Here is a 19,110-nt window from a genome sequence, read left to right as displayed (position 1 = left end):
TCTATTAGCATTAGAATATTAGCTTAATGGTAATTAATACGTGAAATTACCTAATAGACCCGAGATCGATTCTTCATGAAAGCATTTTTTAATTGTTAACATGTTGGGAACTTGGTGTCTACGAGTCCACATATTCTGTTATCTGGACACGGACCCGCTAAAATCTTAATGGGTCCTACCCGTCTATCCGATAAAAATGGGTATTATCACACCTGATTTAACTGGGTAACGAGCTTAGTAACGGCTAATATTCTCATCCCTAGGTTTAAGAAGGTTATATATATAATGCCCAATAATGAATATGAATATCGTTTTGAAATTAAATTATTAATAAAATTGTTAAGATTTTAAATTTTAAGAAAAATGATTAATTAATATATACGTATATATGTATACATATATATATATACATATATATATATATATATATATATATATATTGCAAAGCAGCTAAAATTTGACACCGTTATATTATTTTACCCTAAAAGGTGTGACGTAGGATTTGACCTCCTCACCTAGAACATTCAGTTGGGCCCAAGCCCAAGTAAAGAATAATTACTAACTATTTACTTAGTCAGTCTATCTACATTACAAATTGGAGGCCTCCTCACAAATCCAAGCCCAACTCGTCCTTTGGTCTCAGCTCTCCGTCTTGACTGTGTCCAAGCTCTCTACGCGGTCAACCCGGAAGAAGCGGTCCTTACCTGATCTTCTCACAATCATCTGCCCATGTCAACACATACATGGCTCCTCGATCATCTCCAGTTCGGCCACGTGTCCTCCAGACCAACGACGAAGTGAGCTGACCTTCAACTATAAATAGTCCATTTCAGCTAGAAATGTATCTATCTTTTTTTTATTATTATTATTATTATTATTATTATTGTCAAATTTTTAACTAAGTGTTGAGCTCGTCCTTCCCGTAAGCCGAGCTCGACACAGCTTTGGTAAGTACTCAATAAAAACATCTTTTTCGATTCATTATATATTTGTTATCGTTTCTCCTTTGTTTATTCGTTACACATTATTTTAGCTCATTTCTTATACGACAAATTCTTGATATTAACATAAATATAAATAAAATGATACACCAAATAAAAGGTGCCTACGTTTTTTTTTAATAAATTTATTAAAAGTGCAAGAAAAATATTAACACATGGTACTTGTGCATTTTTGTGTATTTTGAATTTTACTAATTAGTTAGAAGAACATAATACTTATGAGAATAATTAAATGATTTACGAATAATTAAAAATAAAAAAAAATAATGCAAATTGGAACAATGCAATATAGTAAAAAATACTATTGGGAAATAAAAATAAAAGAAAAAAGAACCAAATAGAACCTTAAATAGAGCATAAGAAAATTTGGATGACATGTTTAGCTTTGTTTGACGGGTTTATATTGCCCGCTCAACGGTGTCACAAGAATCAAGGAAAAAAAATTTCACATGATACAATAATGATGAGAGGGATTGTGCACCATAAAATTTTAAACGATTTTTAGACCAACTGTCTGCAGAAAAACCGATAGATACATAAACTGGACAGGATTACTGATTTTTAGACCAACGTTCCGATTTTAAACGGTTTAGAATCTCAGCGGTTCGGTCCGGTCTAAAATTTTTAAACCGCGGTTAGACTTGACCGAACCGATTAGGATTTAAAAAAAATATATATAAGTCTAAAATGCTCCAATTTAAAACGGCCCAAAAGTGGACCAGACTGGTTACTATTTCATAAAAATACAAATAAAAAAACTAAGAGGGTCTAAAACGGTCCAAAATGATCCGGTCTCAAACGGTCTAAATCGGACCGGGCCGTTTTAACCGGTTTGGTCTGCTCCCGTTTAATTTTTTTTTAAAACTGTTTAGACTGGTCCGATTTTATTTTTTGACCGGTTTTAGATCGGACCGAACCGGACCGTGCATACCCATACTTATATGAACTCGATATTGAGTGATTCTAAGTCCTATAGATTTGTGGCGACGAGAATTCCAAGAATATACCAATTGTGGAATTTCGCCAAATCTGGGATTTGATGGCAGTGAAGCTCTTCGTCTACGTCGAGGATCGCGGTCAAATTTGGGTTATGAGAGCGGCGGAGCTCTTCTTCGGCCAGCGGAGGCGCGGAAGCACCGGACATCGATCGAGGAGGAGATGAGCACTGTGCGGAATTGTCTGTAAATTCCTGTTAATTAACGTTAATCAATGATGTGTTCATGTTTTCCCAAAATTTTTACTTTTGAATCTTATATAGTTCATTACTATAAATATTCGTAAATATTTGTTAATAATAGTTCATTATTGTTAATATGCCGTCGTGTTCATCTTCGACTACACGTTTCTATTTTTTTTTTTTTTGTTTATATTTTTGTTTTTCAATATTTTTTTGTTAGAAATTAAAAGTGGACTATAAGGAGGCCGTTACATAGTTTTTTTGGAATTTCTGATGATTAATAAATTAAAATGGACGCTTTTTTTAGGTAGGGTCAAAATCGGATTTTTTACATTCTAAAATTTTTGCCACACCGGCAAATGGCTATTTGACTAAAACTTATGAAACGATTGCTAAATTTAAATTTCAATATTTAATAGGGTTATTTAGTTATATAGCCACACGAATATAGTGGATTGAGATATAGCCCACCTTTGGTTAATTTCTTGTAAATAACCAAGTAAACTTATTAACAAATTAATAAAAGCCTTATTTAACACAACCAAACATATATTTTAGGTAGTTAATAGGCTGCCACGTATGCAAGTTTGCTATTTACAAATTATTTATCAAATGTTGGCTAATTTACAATTCATATAATTTAGGTGGCTCACGTAGCCAATTTTTTGTATTTAATATTAAAATAATTGGCTATTTTGCTAGAGTGTCTTTTTTATAAGCACCAATTGAGTTGCCTTTATACATTGTTGTTAGGAGAGAATGAAATAGCCGATTTCTCAAAGTTCATATATTTTATTATTGTCCAGTTTGTTGTCTTTATATAGATTTTGTTGTTGAGTGGGCGTGTCTTTTTTCTACATTTTTTTTTCTCTTTGTCACCGGCTTATTTAACTATTTTGTAGTTTTGAGTTTAGACACAGAGAAAATAAAAAATGACATTAATTAACCTTATTTTTAGAATGATATGCTTTTTTAAAAAAAAATTTATTTTATGTTTTTCTCTTAGTAATGTCACATAGCTATGCATTTAAAAAAGATATTAACTCGAAAACAAATTTAAAATTGGGTATAAATACCCAATAATTTTTACAAAAGGACAATTGTGTCTAAATCCCATAAAATAGCACATTTCTAATAATTTAAGAACAAAACTTAGTTACTTTTATGTCAATATTTTTCGTTAATGGGAAAACGACACTCAAACAAAAAACGACACAAAAACGCCAAGAGAAATGAAAAATTCTTGTGCAAATACTTGTCAAGATTCATCGAGGAATCAAACAGAGTCGACAAATTTGAAGACGGAGACGCCATCTCCGCCATTCTCGATGGACTCCTACTCGGCGTCTTCTTCAACTCCTTTGGCCGGGAAGTACATCACTCTAGAAGAAAGAGCCGAAGAAAATGGTCGAGCTTACGGCTTGGGTCGGGAAGTACATCACCCTTGAAGAATTCGTCTAGATCCGAAGGACAAGCGAGCAAGGAAACCGCCGGAGAGAGGACGACGTGTCCGACGACTGATAAAGGAAGAAGGCGCGTGCCGATACCACCCGACGTTTGATTTCTGCAACTGGCTTTTTAGTGCCCGCCTTGTATCGTACTTTTTTATAGCAGCCGACTTGGCTGACTGATTAATGAAAAGGCTCATTCAAACAACCATTATTATGAATAGGCACCTATGCCCCTTTCCAAATTTAGATTCAATTGAATACTATTGATGCGAAAAATCACACCAAAGCAGTCACGACAATTTAAGCAAATAAATGGGTCGATTTGGATTTATAACTGGGCCTCAAATCTCCGTTACAAGACCAAATGGAAAATGCAAAGAAGTTTGTGTATTGCAAAATAACTATTAAAAAAAGAACTGAATGCAAAGGCGAGCTCGGGGCTATTTATTATATTGTTGAGAGTAATACAATTGTTCAAATTAGGAGATGAGAGAAATGAGAGGGGAGAAAACAACGGTTTCGTAACATACCTCTCGTAGGCTTAATCATCTTATATTTTAGTACTAAAAATGAGTCGCGAGCTCCGGGTCTGACTGGTGACACGTCGTGTGTCAATTAAGGTTCACTACTGCGTTCCTAAACACATGTCATTCAAAGACTCATTCGTTGGGGGGCGGTTACGGATTGTCCGGGCTGACTGGCCTAGAATCTGCGAGTCTTCGGGTAACAGTTATCTCGAGCTGATATTCAAATCTTTGTTCGGGCTGGCGCTTTTCCAGGATCTGCTATTATAAATTCGTGGGCTTTGGCCCAACTTCTTTACATTGGGCCGAGTTCCTATCTTGTTGTTTCTAGGACGAAGTCCAACATCAACAAATACCATTTTTTTAGCGTATTATTATATGTAAATACGAGAAAAGATAAAGGAAAAAGAAAAGTTGAAAGGGGTATAGAATCATAACATTGGTCAATTAATGCCACTTTTACTAAACTGTCCTTTGTTTTTATGATCGTCGTTTATCTTTGTCTGTTTCTGTCGTTTGTGCATTGCTGTATTTGAGTGTCGTTCTTACTCTCTCGAGCATTTGACAATGGTTCACATTCACGGGTTGACTAAATCTAGTTAGTCTTGGACTCGAAGAAATCCCCAATGTGTAAACGTCTCTCTCGCATCATCGAAATCAGAAACTATAGTCTAGAATCTGCTCTCTAATCAGTTAGGTCAAGAAGAAGAAATCAGAAAAAAAGAGAGTTGTGGGTAAGCTTCTTCTTTTTATTTTTATTTTTCCTAGTGTATCTCTACAATCTCTTAGTTCTCACTCATTTGGTCGTTCGTTTAGGCAATCTATAATTTCCGCGAGTCAACGATTGCTTTTTTCTTCTCTGTGTGTGATTTAGAGACATTGAGAAGGAAGCAAAAATATTCTGAACAATGTTATTTGGCTTCATAGATGGCACTTCACTCATCTACGGCATTCTTTACTTCATTTGGGAAGAGATACAAATATTCCGCTTAGTTCTGAAAACCTATACGGAAAAGCACGGAATGCTTGAAGAAAAATCGGTCGCCCTGGAAGCTCGTAGAAAAGAGGTGGAGAGAAAAAAGAGAGGAGCCTTGGAGAAGAAAGACGAGATCTTCAAATGTGAAGTCGAGTTTTGGCTCAGAACAAGCGAGACTCTGTTGGAGGACTTCGCTAAGATGCCGAGCGATTCGTCGAAGATCAGCTGGTTCGGGAGGTTGGGCGAGATCAAAGAGTTGGACAAACTGAGCTCCAGATTCCACGACATCCTCGCTGAAGAATCGCCGGATCAAAGAGGTGGTCTGGTGGAATTGCTCGAGGACCTGAAGGATAAATCGGTGGTTCTGAGAGAGCGGAGAACAGGCGTCGGGAGAAAATGGAAAGAAGCGTCGGAGATGGAGAGGGAAGTGAAGTATTGGTTGAGAAGAAGCGAGCTGTTGATGACTGATTACGATTTGATGTTGGGCTATGCCTCGGAGAACGCCACGTCGCCGGAGATCGAACATGTCTACTTGTTCATCCACAGATTCGACGCAATCCTCGCCCAGAAAATCGACTCATGATAAGTATTATGTTGCTTTTCTTCTACCTGGATGATTTAATACTCGTATTTGTCGGTTTTTCATTCATCAAAACTTTTGTACAAGTATAATTGCTAGGTTTGGTTCCACCGAGAAACACCAAGAACTGAGCCTGTTTTGCTACTGAAACACAAAATAGAGATGTTGAGTTGACTATATATGTCTGATTGTCTGTGCCAAATTTTATCGCTTTGAGTCTTTTGACCATCTCTATTCTTCTTCGGACGTAGATTGTCACTGGTTCTAGAATATGTAACAAACTTTTAGAAATGGTTACAGGAATTTAACTGGTCACGGACTCACAAATTGATGTGTTTGTTCTAGTCTCTCTTTTTAAAATGTTGTTTCGTTGGAAAAAGTTGTGTGAAATCACCAATATAAGCTACTTTGCTAGAAGTTTAGACGACAGAAATATTGTAAATAACAGCTGCAATTGTAATGAAATTTGTGTACTTTTTTTTTCCTTCCATTTTTTTATGGTTTTAGACAAATTTTGTACTGAAATTTCTGTTATTATAATTTATTTAGGAGAAGTACCATGGCTTTAGCAAAATTATGAAGAATCTCAAGTTGGAACAAGTCTGGGCATTTGGAATTTTATGGAATTCCATTCCGGCCTTACAGGAATTCCGGTTTCAAATGACTCAAAATGTTTTGGTCTGAATAAAACTAGAATTCCGACCAAATCAAAACGGTACACCTTGTTCTAGTCAGCTCTAACACTGTTCATATATAAAAAAAAATTCCAAAATTAAAATATACTCTAATATTAGACCAAAAAAAAATGTCCAAACAGTACTAGAATTATTTGTACCCAGAATAATATCGAGACATAAGCATAACATAATTCTGGACCTCTTGTAGTGTTATGTTCCAAATGTCCAGGATTAAGTTTAAGGTATATTCCGTCCCAAATAAAAAGATGTGTTTAGAGTTAAAAAATTGTTAATTATTACGGCAAAAAAAAGTAAATACAGCCTATTATCACACTTAGAATTCTCCTAAGGTTCAAGCGCCATCCTTAAAGTAGATGACCGTCATTTCCGTTTACTCTGCGTTTCCGTCATTTTATAGATGTATTGCCTCAATTACATACAAAAGCCTAGTTGGCTTAGACACGAAGAAATCCCCAATGTGTGTGTAGTCGCAATGGACAGTGAAATCTTTCTATTCTTTCGCAAAAACACATCAGAGCAAGCACAAGATGCTCAGAGAAAAAGCGGAGGCCCTGGAAGCTCGGAGACTTGACGTCGAGAGGCTAAAGAAAGAAGCGGCGAAAGAGGAAGAGGATATCAAAAGGCCAAGAGACGCCTCGAAGATCAGCCTCTTTGAGCGGAAGAGACGTGCGGGGTCATGAAGAGCTGGAAAATCAGGACTGGTTGCGCAGAAGCAACGCGCTGCTGTATGAATACAAAATGCTTCGGATATCTTGTCCTAATCTGTGGAACGGCTTTCATGGCAAGTTCAAGAAGACCACCTTAGTCACTCTCAGCAACAGAATCAGAGCCTTGCTTGACGAGCATGATGATCTCTCATGAACTCACACAATTATGTGACAACGCTTCAAAATCTTGTTTCCATGCTTCTGACTTTGAACTTGATATCAGAGATTATAAATAACGACTTTCTCAACATTAAGAGCTGGATTTGAAAAGTTTTGCACTTCAAGTACTAATTTTTCTTAGGAGAAGTACCAACTTTGAAAAACGAATAAACTTTGGATGCGCCGCAAATGTCTTTGTGGAAGTCCCCCTTCCCCGTCCACCAGATTTGGACCGGCACCGTCTTCGGTTACTGTTATTCTGTCAATCACTTTGTGGTGTTCTTCATAAGATTTCTCTACTTCATAAATTCATTTCCGGATTGCTTATTGTGATGGTTTATGCAATTATTTTGCTGGTACATGATCACTGTTGGGATTTCGTATACAATTTGTGCTTCGGAGATTATAAAACGGCCAAGAAAAGACAAGAACGCTGAACTGAAAGACACGAGGTTTTTACCGAAGTTCAACGGCTAGTCCTAGTTGAGCTCCGGCAGAGAATGATCACGTCTCTTCCTCACACAACTCTCACCGCACAAGAAATACCTTACAGCTCACTCGAACTCAACCCAAACCCAAGAACACCAAATACAGCTTCGTTCTCACAAATTAAAAGAATGTAATTCACATATTCACAGTACGTGATTAAAAATGAATTGGAAGCTCAGTGGTTAAAATGCAATTCACATATTCACAGTACGTGATTAAAAATGAATTGGGAGCTCAGTGGTTAAAAGAGGGCTGCAAGCTGCTCACCGTTACAAAAAAAAATAAAGACGATTTTTTTTCTCAATCAAACGCACTTTGATCCTTCTCCAGCAATTCTCTCTATTGTTTGTTTATCATAAGTTCTGGTTCAAGTTTTTGTTCTGAATTGTTATATCTAATTTGGCCACTTCAACTTATTAAATTTCAAATGTAAACAATTTTTTTACATTCGCTGCATTCTCATAAATCCTGTCTAACACCATAGAAGAACCAAAAAAAAATACAATTTTATAAATAGCTGTCATCTGATTCTGAAGCATACAAATGTCTGTCATCTTTGCATGAAGATGGGCAACTCTTCTATTTGGTGTATACAATATAAATAGCTGTAGAAATATTGTACCTTGAAATACAGTACTTCCTCTGATCTTCAACAGATTGGCAAGCTAGTATTCTGGTTTTGTCATCCTTTTCACAGACAAAAACGAACAAAAAAAAAAAAAAAAAACGTTACTCTGTGGCATGTTTATAGGATTCATGAATCAACTGCATTCTCAATCAACCATGGAAAGTTATGTTACCTTTTACTTAGATTCTTCAAGTGTTGTTCATCATTTTCATGAACACTCTTTGAGCTGTTGAACTCAGATACTGAAGTTTGGTAATTCGGACATCCTCGAACGTGGACGTACTCCAATGAAGTGCATTCCAAGCGGGCATCTCCAGCGTGGAAACTGCTCAGCCTCGGCAAGTTCATGAGACACAGCGTCTTCAATTTGGGCAGCTTCACTCTCCTCAGATTAGCACCGCCTTCAATCTGAATAACTTCCTCTATCAGCAAACACTCCTCAACCCACAGATCCTCCATCTCAGACAGACCCTCCGAAATTGAAACAGAAAACAGACTCTTCAACTTCTTGCATTTGATCACCGACACGATCCTGAGCTTCGTGAAGTCCGCGAACCGAGCTGGGCCTTTCCATACGGCCTTGAGGCTGTGCAGATTCTCCAGCCTCATCTCTTTCAAGCTTCCCAAGTACAGCCCTTCTTCAAGGCCTTCGAATTCGAAAACCTCAGACACGGGATTTCCACTCGCGCGAAGCCTCTCGAGATTAGACGCCCGCTTTATCAGGTTCGGCGTTATAAGAGAGTTGACCAATCCACTGCATTGTTGAACCTCAAGGAACTTCAGTCTCTCCAGCGATCCCCTCGGGAGATCGCTGGAGCATATCCCCTCCATGGAGCTCATTTCGTGGAGTTGGAGCTCTCGCAGAGCCTCGAAGACTGGTCGGCTATCCAGAACGACTGGGCGAATGAGATGGTTCACAACTTCGCAGTCGTCGACGATCAGAGATTTCAACCCCGACAATCGTCCGGATTCGTGTTCGTCGATCAAGTTTAGAGCTTCGCAACCTGAATAGGTCAGCTTCTCTGTCTTCGCTGAAGCCGCCACATTGAACCACTCGGGCAAGCACTTCATCGACGTGTCGAGAAGCATGGTGGTCGAACACTCACCACCCTGTTTTGAGTGCACGCCGAACAGCCTTCCTTTCGTGGCTCTGCACAAAGACACGTTGAATCTCTGCCAGCTCGGAACCCAGGCCACGTTAATAGGCAAGCATTTGGCGCGATCGATGTCGATGCTCAAGACGATCAAGCGAGGAAGGCTAATGATCTCTAAGAAGCACGCGTTCCGGCTCGTTTCTGGGTCGACCCCGTCGTGCCACTGAGAGAAGCTTCCTTTCAAGTAGAGCTCTTCCAAGCATTGCAGGCCCGGAAATATGCCGGGTTGTATTCTCTTGATCCTGAAACTCAGAGTGAGATCAAGCAGTCTCAGATTTCTCAATTTCCCTATTTCTTCGGGCAATTCAGAGATGACGGAGTGTTTGAGGCTGAGTATCGCGAGCCTCTCCAACTCGCCGAGCATCGAAATGTCGGCGACCTTGCAGCGATCGAGATGCAATGTCCGCATTGTCTTCTTCAGGGACTTGATCGAAAGTGGGAGCGAGGGAGCTTCGGCTCCGGTCACGTCCAACACTCTAAGCGACTCGAAGCTCTCGAAGAACTGTCTCGGAATCTCCTCGAGACTGTTGTTGTCTTGAAGCAACAATGTCTGGAGCTTCGCACAGTCAGGGGAATCGGGGAGTGCACGGATTTCATTGGAAACGAATGAGATTGCAGTGTAGTTTTCGTAACTTTCCCTCAACGGCCATTCTCTCAACGCGTGATTCCCGGTCTGCACCATGAAAACCTGCTTCTCTGCCCATCCATAGACACCATTGTCGTTCTTCTTATTCTTCTTCGTATTCTTGCTTGACGATGACGGTGATGTTAATTGTATCGCAAAATCGCGAATGACATCGTGCATCTTCACGTGTTCGCTCTTGTCCCCGGGCAACAACATCCCAGAGGCTATGAGCTTCTTGGAGATCGTGTCCGTGTCTCCTCTCGCTTCGTCGAGCGTGTTGGCTTGTGGAAAAATTCCGAGGCCAAACAAGTACCGAGCCAGGTCTTCATGACATATGTTGTGGTCTTCGGGGAAGAGGCAACAGATCAAGAAGCAAGCCTTCTCCGCCGCCTGCAAGAACTCAAAGCTCAGCATAAAGCGATCGAAGACGAGACTGTCATAGTCGGAGTTCGGAGGCATTGAGTTCTTGAGCCGATTCAACGCTTTTTCCCACTCTTTGACGTCCTTGTCGCCAAGTGCCTTAGCCACGGCGACCAGAGCAAGAGGAAGGCCTCGACACTCCTTCGCCACCGACTTTGCGATTCCCTCGAACCTCCTCGGAGATTCAAAGTCCGTACCCGCCGTCTTCTTGAAGAACTCCCAGGATTCCAGCTCAGACCAGAGGTCCAAGCTCACCTTCTCTTGGCAACCCATGCGATGGCACACATTCTCGAGCCTCGTGGTGACAAGGATCTTGGAGTTTCCGAGTTCTTTCCCCAGAGGAACTCCGATGATCTCTGGCTCCAAGGCTTGCCATAAATCGTCCAACACGACGAGCACTTTCTTCTCACTTGCGATTCTGTCCTTGATCAAGCTCGCTCTGGTTTCGCAGCTCTCGTTCGTTCCTAGGCTCAAACCTAGGGTTTCGGCTATGCTTTTCTGGAGCCTCGCCACGTTCGGAGACTTGGAGACGGTGACGAATGCCACGCTGTCAAACAACCCCTCCGCTAGAGCTCGCGCTGCAGCCTCCTTCACCACCGTCGTCTTTCCGATCCCGCCGGTCCCGTGAACTCCGACGACACCCATGCCGGAGCTCTTCAAAGCCGCCATAACCTTCTCGAGCGCCGTTTGCGTCGATGAGAACGTCGCAAAATTTTCCGCCGCCGACCTTTTGAACGCCGGAACTGCGCGGCGGAGAGAGACTGTTTCGAACCTCGGCTCGTTCAGCGCGGCCTCTATTTCGGCGCAGAGTCTCATGGCCTCTCCGCTCAGCCGGCTCCGCCGGCGGTAATCTGGAAATAAACCGCCAGCGCGCCTCCGGCTCCGTCCTGCGGCGGCGTTGAGAGCTTCAACCGCCGCAGAAATCTTATGGACTCTTCCGATCCAATCGGCGACCTCTGATTTGATCACCTGGCCGGAGGATTTCGCCGCTTCCGTGCTTTGTTCCACGTCAGCTCTGCGACACTCCAGGGTTTGGGCTTTCGTTCCGAGGGTACGGAGGTTAGTTTCGTAATTAGAAATGTTGGAATAAGAACGACTTAGCGGACCACAAATGCACTTGCCTATCTCCACGGCGGCGCTTGCAAGCTCTGCCATCGTCGTCGGTGGTCGGAATTTGTGCGTGATTACTGTGGCTTCTGTTTTCACTTTCAGTCATTGTCAAATTCCCTCTCTCTCTCTCTCTCCGTATCTCTAAATAGTCTTGCGACTAGAAACACTCGAGCAACTTACAAGTTACAACGTTGAATTATGATTATGGATGCGTGGCGTATTTTTGAAAAAAATCCCACGAGCTTTTCTTTATCGCCTGCTTGATATGGACACGTCGTTTATTATTTTATTTTATGGACATGTAATTAGTCGTTAGTTATTCTCAACCACAGATTGAAGTCTTAACTCGTAAGTCTTAAAATATTTTTCTCAACTAGTGTTGCAGCAGAAAGAATCTCAGCTCACACCGTCTACGTAATTAACTAGACCATAAAGTCAGTCAACATATACATGTTTTTCCAAGCTCTCTCTTTCTCCAACTATTTTGTACAATTTTTCCTATTTATAATAAGCGAGACTATTTCTAGCAAGATCATAAAAAAATTATAGCCGCCTTCACATCCTTTCCCTAACGACCAACGAGGACTTGTAAACTTCACAGTTGATGGAATAAAAGCCCACACCGAAAGGTCGATTAGACTTTTTCAAAACTGTATTTTTTTCTGTGGGAATATTTAATTAGCGAGTTGATTTTTATAATACATAGACGTATTTTAGTAGGGGAATTGACACAGATAATACCATATGAATGTCCCTTACCAAATATAGCCCAAAATGAAAAATTTGACAAAAGTAGTACTTTTGGTAGGTGAGAGAAATTAATTTTTCCCCATCTACCCTCAACCCTACCCTCCCTCTACTTACGTTTTTTTTTCTTCTGAGAACCTGTTGTGGCCGATTTTTTTTTTCTTTTCTTCTCCTTCGTTTGGGTCTGAGCTGGAGAAGTTGATGAAGCTTGCTTGACGAGACAGCCGGAATCTTGGGTCGCCGGAATCTTGGTCGTCGACGGTAAGTTTCCTAGACCCATTTTAAACCCATTTTGCAATAATGGTAAACCCATCTTAAACCCATTTTGCAATAATGCTAAACTCATCTTAAACCCATTTTGCAATAATGTTTGAAGAAGTTTCCTGCAAATCCTAGGTTGTTCATCAAAACTTCAAGATCTCAGGTTCTTCTTCTTGCAAATCCAAGATCCAAAACTTCTACAAACATAAGTTGGTAAGTTCATCCTATTTTTAACATATAAGAACATGTTTAATTGTTTTATTTATGTTGAAATAGGTTCCATTGTGTTTGAGTGTGATTTGTTTGTCAAAATGGTGTTTTTTGATGAAATCCCGATTTTTCCAGGGTGTCACGAAGTGAATCCTGTTCGTGACACAGTGTCACGAAGTGGATCCATTTCGTGACACTTCCTGAATTTCCAGGGTGTCACGAAGTGGATTCACTTCGTGACACTAGTGTCACGAACTGGATGTTTTTCCATGTTAAAAAAACTTGCTGTCTCGGCAAATATGCAGGTTATAGTGTGTTTTTAATTTTTAAATTCTGTCACGAAATGACCCGAGTCCGTGACACTTGTGTCACGGAGTGACTTCAGTCCGTGACACATGTGTCACGGAGTGACTTCAGTCCGTGACACATGTGTCACAGAGTGAATCCACTTCGTGACACATCTGTCACGGACTCGGGTCATTTCGTGACACATGTGTCACGGACTGAGTGGTTATGTTTAAACTTTTTTTGCTTATGTTTTAGGTCCGGCCTTCTGCAGTATACGAATTCGAGGTGTTAGACACAGAAGGAACACCATGGGCAGTGAACTTGATTGATAAGACGTGCTCGTGTCGAGAATTTCAAACTGATCTATTTGTATGTGCCCATGCCATTGCGGCTTGTCGCTTACGCAACCTACTAGTTGAGAGCTATTGTGCAGAGTACTACACGACCGAGTATTGGAAATTGGCGTATGCAGGGGTTATTCATCCTCAAGGAAGTGAATCGTCATGGACTTTTCCCGACGAAATCAAGCTACGTGTGGAGGTGTAGGTCACAATAGAGCTACGTGTGGAGGTGTAGGTCACAATAGAGCTACGTGTCGCAACCCAATTCCACCGGAAATGAGGGCTCCGGGGATGGGACATTGGTTTGGTTTGTAATTCGACACGTTTTATCATTGAATATCTAGAACTTCCTTGGTGTTTTGCTATGTATTACATTTTGAATGTTTTGAACTTTATTGGTATTGAGTTTATTGTTAAGAATGGTTTATAAAACAATCTTATTGTTAAGACGTGAACATGGTCCGTGACACATGTGTCACGAAGTGATCTCATTCCGTGACACATCTGTCACGAAATGAGGTCAGTTTGTGATACATAAATTGATTTCAAAACAATACATACACTTTTAAACTAAGAAATTGATGTCAAGACAATACATAAAGTTCTAAGAATACATATATAAAGTTATAAACACATGCGTACAATCATAAACACATAATTTCAAGCTCGACCTCCACTCGGCCTCATGAGCTCGACCTCGGCCTCATGAGGTCGACCTCGGCCTCATGAGGTCGACCTCGGCCTCATGAGCTCAACCTCCACTCGGCCTCATGAGCTCGACCTCGGCCTCATGATCTCCACTCGGCCTCATGAGCTCGACCTCGGCCTCATGATCTCCACTCGGCCTCATGACCTCCACTCGGCCTCATGAGGTCGACCTCGGCCTCATGAGGTCGACCTCGGCCTCATGAGCTCGACCTCGGCCTCATGATCTCCACTCGGCCTCATGAGCTCGACCTCGGCCTCATGATCTCCACTCGGCCTCATGAGCTCGACCTCGGCCTCATGAGCTCGACCCCGGCGCTTCTTTTCTAACTGCAACTCCTTTCTTCTTCGAGCGTTTGTCCACCCCCGCTGCCGTCTCCACTCCTACACATATGAGTCAATGACATTATTAGTGAAACCATTATGCTTGAGTTCGTGACAGATGTGTCACGAACTCACCCACTTCGTGACAGATGTGTCACGGACTCGCTGACTTCGTGACACATCTGTCACGAAGTCATCGAGTCTGTGACATATCTGTCACGAACCAGGATCAAAATGAGTTTCTGACACTCACCTTTCGGGAAATACCAGTGGTAGGACTCTCCAAGGCGGTCGCAACGCCCGAGGACTCAGCCTTGTTTTTTGGCTATATCAAACACAAAACAAAATCCAATAACCATACATTGCTCTAATTAAGTCACTTAATTTTTATTGTATACCTTCTTTATCTTTGTAGGTGCGACGATGAACGCGTCGTCATCATTGGAACGCTTGGACGGCGAAATTATTTTCCTTTTCGAAGCCGTCCTAGAACTTCTTCGAACGTTTGAGGCCTCCTCGACCTTGGTTCCTTTAGACTTCGTCATTGAATATAAAACCTAAAACAAATCAAGTCACCAATTTTCAACAACTTCAAGACCAAATACACACACACACTCGCCAAACCCTAACATTGTTCAATCAAATATACACACGAGCACGAAACACACACAAATACACACAAACACACACTCGCCCAAACACAAATACACACAAACGCTCAAAGACAACACATTCTCGGCCAAACACAAATACACTCAAACACCCAAACACAAATACAATCAAACACCCAAATACAACACATTCTCGGCCAAACACAACAAACACTCGCAACAATCTTTTCTTCTTCTTCACCGATTAACGTCAAAGCTAAAACACAAAGTCCTCCAAAAAAAATACAGATAACCACAACAACATCAAAAAAATCGCAACATCTCACTAAGTCCTCCAAAAAAAAAAATCGCAACAATAACAATCTACACAACAATCTCACGATAACAAAAAATCGCGATACCAGTTAACCATAACAACATTCTCACAAAAAATGAAAAGATTGTTACCTTGAGCGAGAAACCCTAAATCGCGATCGGGGGAGAGAGAGCGAGAAACTGAGATCTTGGGTTGAGCGAAATCGTGGGTTTGGTTGAGCGAAATCGTGGGTTGGGTTGAGCGTGGATGTTGAGCGACCGAGTGAGAAGAAGAAGATGAAGATGAAGAGGTGTGCAAGAGATAGAGCAAGAAGAGAGGCTAGAGAGCGAGGAGAGGCGCGACAGAGAGAGAGAGAGAGAGCGCGAAGATGGGTTGGGTTGACCGAAATCGTGTGTTTGGTTGAGGGAAATCGTGGGTTGCGTTGAGCGTGGAGGTTGAGCGACCGAGTGAGAAGAAGAAGAAGAAGATGAAGAGGTGTGTGTGTGGAAAGTTTTGAGAAAAAAAGAGGGAATTGGCTTTGGAATGGTTTTTTTTTCGTTTAAATTGAGTTTTAAGGGTATAATAGTCTTTAACCAGTGGTCTAGGTACTACATGTGTCAAATTTTTCATTTTGGGCTATATTTGGTAAGGAACATTCATATGGTATTATTTGTGTCAATCCCCATTTTAGTACACTCTCATTTCAAGACTATTTATAAGATTCCGTTGTCATAGTAGCGTGATCAACTTGATTAAAACAACACGGCTTGTTGTGTATAAATACTTACATATATGGTTGGTGTAGATATCTAGTTCTGTCTCGCAGATTAATATACTTCCAATAAGCAATTATTTCTTATATAAAATAAAAAAGAATAAGAAGCAGTTTTTGTGTTCATCAAAATGACTACCCAAATCAGGAAGTTGGCCAATGCAATGCAAGAGATAGCCGAGGCTGTCAATCCCCAGAATCCGGGCATCGAAATCAAGCCTCTCCTCGAAGCCTGTCGTCTCTTCGACATGGAAAAGTTGGGCATCGGAGCCGATTTCCACTTCGTAAGTGTAGAGATCGCAGAGCAGGTACGTATATTATCCAATATTATGCTTAATTAATTATTGGTTACAATGATAATAATTATTGATTGTTATAATTATGAAGGTGGATTATATCGATAGAAACACAAGGCCAGGTGAGACTGTGCGACTAGCGATTGAGCGAGACATTGCTGAAGGCAACTTTAGGTTGAAGAGCAGTCTTTCGAGGCGTCTTTATCGCCTCAAACGTGTACTTGACCTAGTCATGATCACATTCGAGCAACTCGTTGCAAACCCGTACGCTTTACTGATTAATGATTAATTAGTTCAATAAATTAATCTTAATTCTATTGAACTCATTTAGCGTTCATTTTCTTGAACTTTTGTTTTACAAACTTACAATTTTTTTAATAGCCTGTTTTGTTTTCAAAGTTTTTTTTTTTCTGTTCTTGTTCTTCATATTCATTGGTATGTTTGGTGATCATGTTTTGTTTTTTAATTTGACGCAGGGGAATGGAATCGCTGGCAGATCCGATATCGGTGGCTTATGGGCAAGTTTTTGCTCCGTATCATGGACCGTTGATCAGAGAAGTTTTCTTGGTTGTTAAGGAATCAATTCCTTCAATGCCCAATCTTCTTAATGCGCTTAACGAAGATGGTACGTACAAGTACAACGACCATAAATCTAACATAATTGTCAATGGTCGTTATTTATGTCATCTAAATGAGAGCTATCAAGTATTCGTGTAAATCGAACTCTGGTTTAACACAAAGTAATTTTTTTTAGGCAATACTTTGTAACAAATTATTTTTAATAAAGTCAAGAAAAAGACAATCTCTATATGGTAGTTGGCGAGGTCTTTCTTTAGGATTGATCGACGAATCTTTTTTATGGAGAGAATACGTTAGTGAATAGCGACAATTTCTTTCATTGAATTTTTGTTTGAAGACATTTTTTTTGTTAGAATATCAAATTAAAAAACTATTTGATAAACCGATAAAGTATTTATTATTTGTTTTATTAGACCAGTACGTGGGCACAACTTACTCATAGTACTGTACAACTCACGTCTACGCTATACATTTTTTTCTATACGCTGAATATTTTTTATTACGAAAAATGAACTTTGACTTTTCTTTAAGCTTTCATATCACTACTTGACTACATTTTGTAGGATCGGAAAATCAGAATCGTTAAGAAAAGAATAGTGATTATTTATTTATTTAGCGATTTGTCAGATAAATAAATGCGTTTTCTCTCCTTTTAATAAAAACTGAATTTTTTTTGGGTATTTGCTTGCAGGAAATTCGGTGAAGGAGCCATTTAACAAGTACATCGCAGCAGCAAAAGTTGTGGTTCAGCACATTGAAACTGTCTTCCAATCAAACGAATCGAGTGCTGAGCTAACTGGACTTGTCTGATTAAGATCCACTTTTATGTCATAGCAAAAGAAATAAAAAACTTCCAACTTTTATGCTTCATATTTCTATTTGTTTTCTGTTTGCTTACAACCCTTTAATAAATAATATAATGGCGTTGTTTACATCGCTTATTAATGACATTCCACTCTAGTTATTTTTACTTTTATTTTATTATGCCCAAAGTCTCAAACCACTCTAGATATGAGTAGTGTATAGTAAAATATTACTTCGTGGACCATCTAATAGAGATATTACATTGAAGAGAAAAAAATAATACATACGAAATGGTTTTTTTATTTTTTAGTGTATTGACCAATTTTGAACAACTAGGAAAATTGAGTCCAAGTATTTTAGTCTAAAATTCGTTTGCATAAGCGGATAGCGTCTAACCACTAGATAATTACATGTGATAGTGCTTTTTTATAACTAATCACAAAAATTACTTGTTTAATTTTTTTATTGCAAAAATAATATTATATAATTATAAATAATCATTCTTTTGAATATTTTAAAAACAAATTAGTGTTCTAACTCTATTTAACTTTGTTTACTATTTACGGTTTCATTAAGAAGGAAAATATATATAGTCACAATAATTACAGTTAGAAAATACACTAATTTTTTAAATGATTTTAAACAACTAATCAAAATTTCGTACTTTATAAATATTATTCTTGTAATATTTCCATATAACAAACACTTAAGAAGTCCAAGATGTGATAATTTGGGCTCACCTCGTTTCTAAATACAAAAAGGATTGTTTTTGGCCTAAAGATTCTTCACGTACAAATGACAAAACAAGCACAATTAATTTGAACTAGGGTGGAGGTGGCTTTTGATAACCCGGTATAATATACCCCCGGATATCTTAAGATATATGTAACATCTCGGGTAAAAATATCACACTCTTCGAGAATTTGATAACCGCAATAATTTGGAAAGGCTTAAGTTCCAAACGTGCGAGCTTACGATCCATTTGTTACCAAAGAGTATTGAATACCTGTTATGCAATCCCGACGATTTTCATTCTTGGTTGTCATTATCACATTTTTTAAGGAAAACTATCAAGATACTGTGACGGTGAAGACATGGGTGGTGGATTGTGTAAGAAGTAATAATGTTTTTTTTTCTTCTGCATGAATGAAGGAAGAAGAGAGCAGAGCATGACAAAG

At 39.7% G+C, this 19,110-nt stretch overlaps 3 protein-coding genes across 5 annotated transcripts; 2 read left to right on the top strand and 1 right to left on the bottom strand.

Annotated features, from left to right (window-relative positions):
- The first annotated feature begins 4,758 nt into the window (after positions 1–4,758).
- Positions 4,759–5,886, top strand: LOC149401341 (uncharacterized). 3 transcript variants are annotated; one of them, XM_089612069.1, is made up of 2 exons: positions 4,759–4,887; positions 5,028–5,886. In XM_089612069.1, exon 2 carries the CDS (start codon positions 5,062–5,064, stop codon positions 5,710–5,712), a length of 651 nt encoding a protein of 216 aa, XP_089468195.1. In that variant the 5' UTR covers positions 4,759–4,887; positions 5,028–5,061; the 3' UTR covers positions 5,713–5,886. The 3 variants fall into 3 exon arrangements, with proteins under 3 accessions (XP_089468195.1, XP_089468197.1, XP_089468196.1); XM_089612071.1 differs by having other exon boundaries at positions 4,767–4,887; positions 5,081–5,886; XM_089612070.1 differs by having other exon boundaries at positions 4,767–4,887; positions 4,970–5,886.
- A 2,359-nt stretch (positions 5,887–8,245) lies between these two features.
- Positions 8,246–11,866, bottom strand: LOC149401340 (putative disease resistance protein At4g27220). Its single transcript, XM_089612068.1, has 2 exons — positions 8,563–11,866; positions 8,246–8,449 (listed from the first exon to the last, which is right to left on the bottom strand). The coding sequence occupies exons 1-2, from the start codon at positions 11,742–11,744 to the stop codon at positions 8,428–8,430; spliced, it is 3,204 nt and encodes a 1,067-aa protein (XP_089468194.1). The 5' UTR covers positions 11,745–11,866; the 3' UTR covers positions 8,246–8,427.
- A 4,474-nt stretch (positions 11,867–16,340) lies between these two features.
- LOC149401339 (accelerated cell death 11-like) lies at positions 16,341–18,106 on the top strand. The gene is made up of 4 exons (XM_089613448.1): positions 16,341–16,561; positions 16,641–16,813; positions 17,026–17,174; positions 17,820–18,106. Exons 1-4 carry the CDS (start codon positions 16,385–16,387, stop codon positions 17,936–17,938), a joined length of 618 nt encoding a protein of 205 aa, XP_089469574.1. The 5' UTR covers positions 16,341–16,384; the 3' UTR covers positions 17,939–18,106.
- The last annotated feature ends 1,004 nt before the right edge of the window (positions 18,107–19,110 follow it).

This window comes from Urtica dioica, chromosome 4 (assembly GCF_054948205.1).
Source record: "Urtica dioica subsp. dioica isolate 48M chromosome 4, U.dioica_male_clone48M_v1_H2, whole genome shotgun sequence".
Classification (NCBI taxonomy): Eukaryota; Viridiplantae; Streptophyta; class Magnoliopsida; order Rosales; family Urticaceae; genus Urtica; species Urtica dioica.
The sequence above is the reverse complement of the archived record's forward strand: the minus strand, read 5'-3'. Positions and strand labels throughout refer to the sequence as shown.

What these genes read in the sequence shown, in the direction of transcription:
- LOC149401341 (XM_089612069.1), top strand. Translation starts at nt 5,062, where the DNA reads ATGTTATTTGGCTTCATAGATGGCACTTCACTCATCTACGGCATTCTT.
- LOC149401340 (XM_089612068.1), bottom strand. Translation starts at nt 11,744, where the DNA reads ATGGCAGAGCTTGCAAGCGCCGCCGTGGAGATAGGCAAGTGCATTTGT. An exon ending in TTGAAGAATCTAAGTAAAAG is followed by an intron (nt 8,450 to 8,562) that starts GTAACATAACTT and finishes GTCTGTGAAAAG; the next exon opens with GATGACAAAACCAGAATACT.
- LOC149401339 (XM_089613448.1), top strand. Translation starts at nt 16,385, where the DNA reads ATGACTACCCAAATCAGGAAGTTGGCCAATGCAATGCAAGAGATAGCC. An exon ending in GTGTAGAGATCGCAGAGCAG is followed by an intron (nt 16,562 to 16,640) that starts GTACGTATATTA and finishes ATAATTATGAAG; the next exon opens with GTGGATTATATCGATAGAAA. An exon ending in TAATGCGCTTAACGAAGATG is followed by an intron (nt 17,175 to 17,819) that starts GTACGTACAAGT and finishes ATTTGCTTGCAG; the next exon opens with GAAATTCGGTGAAGGAGCCA.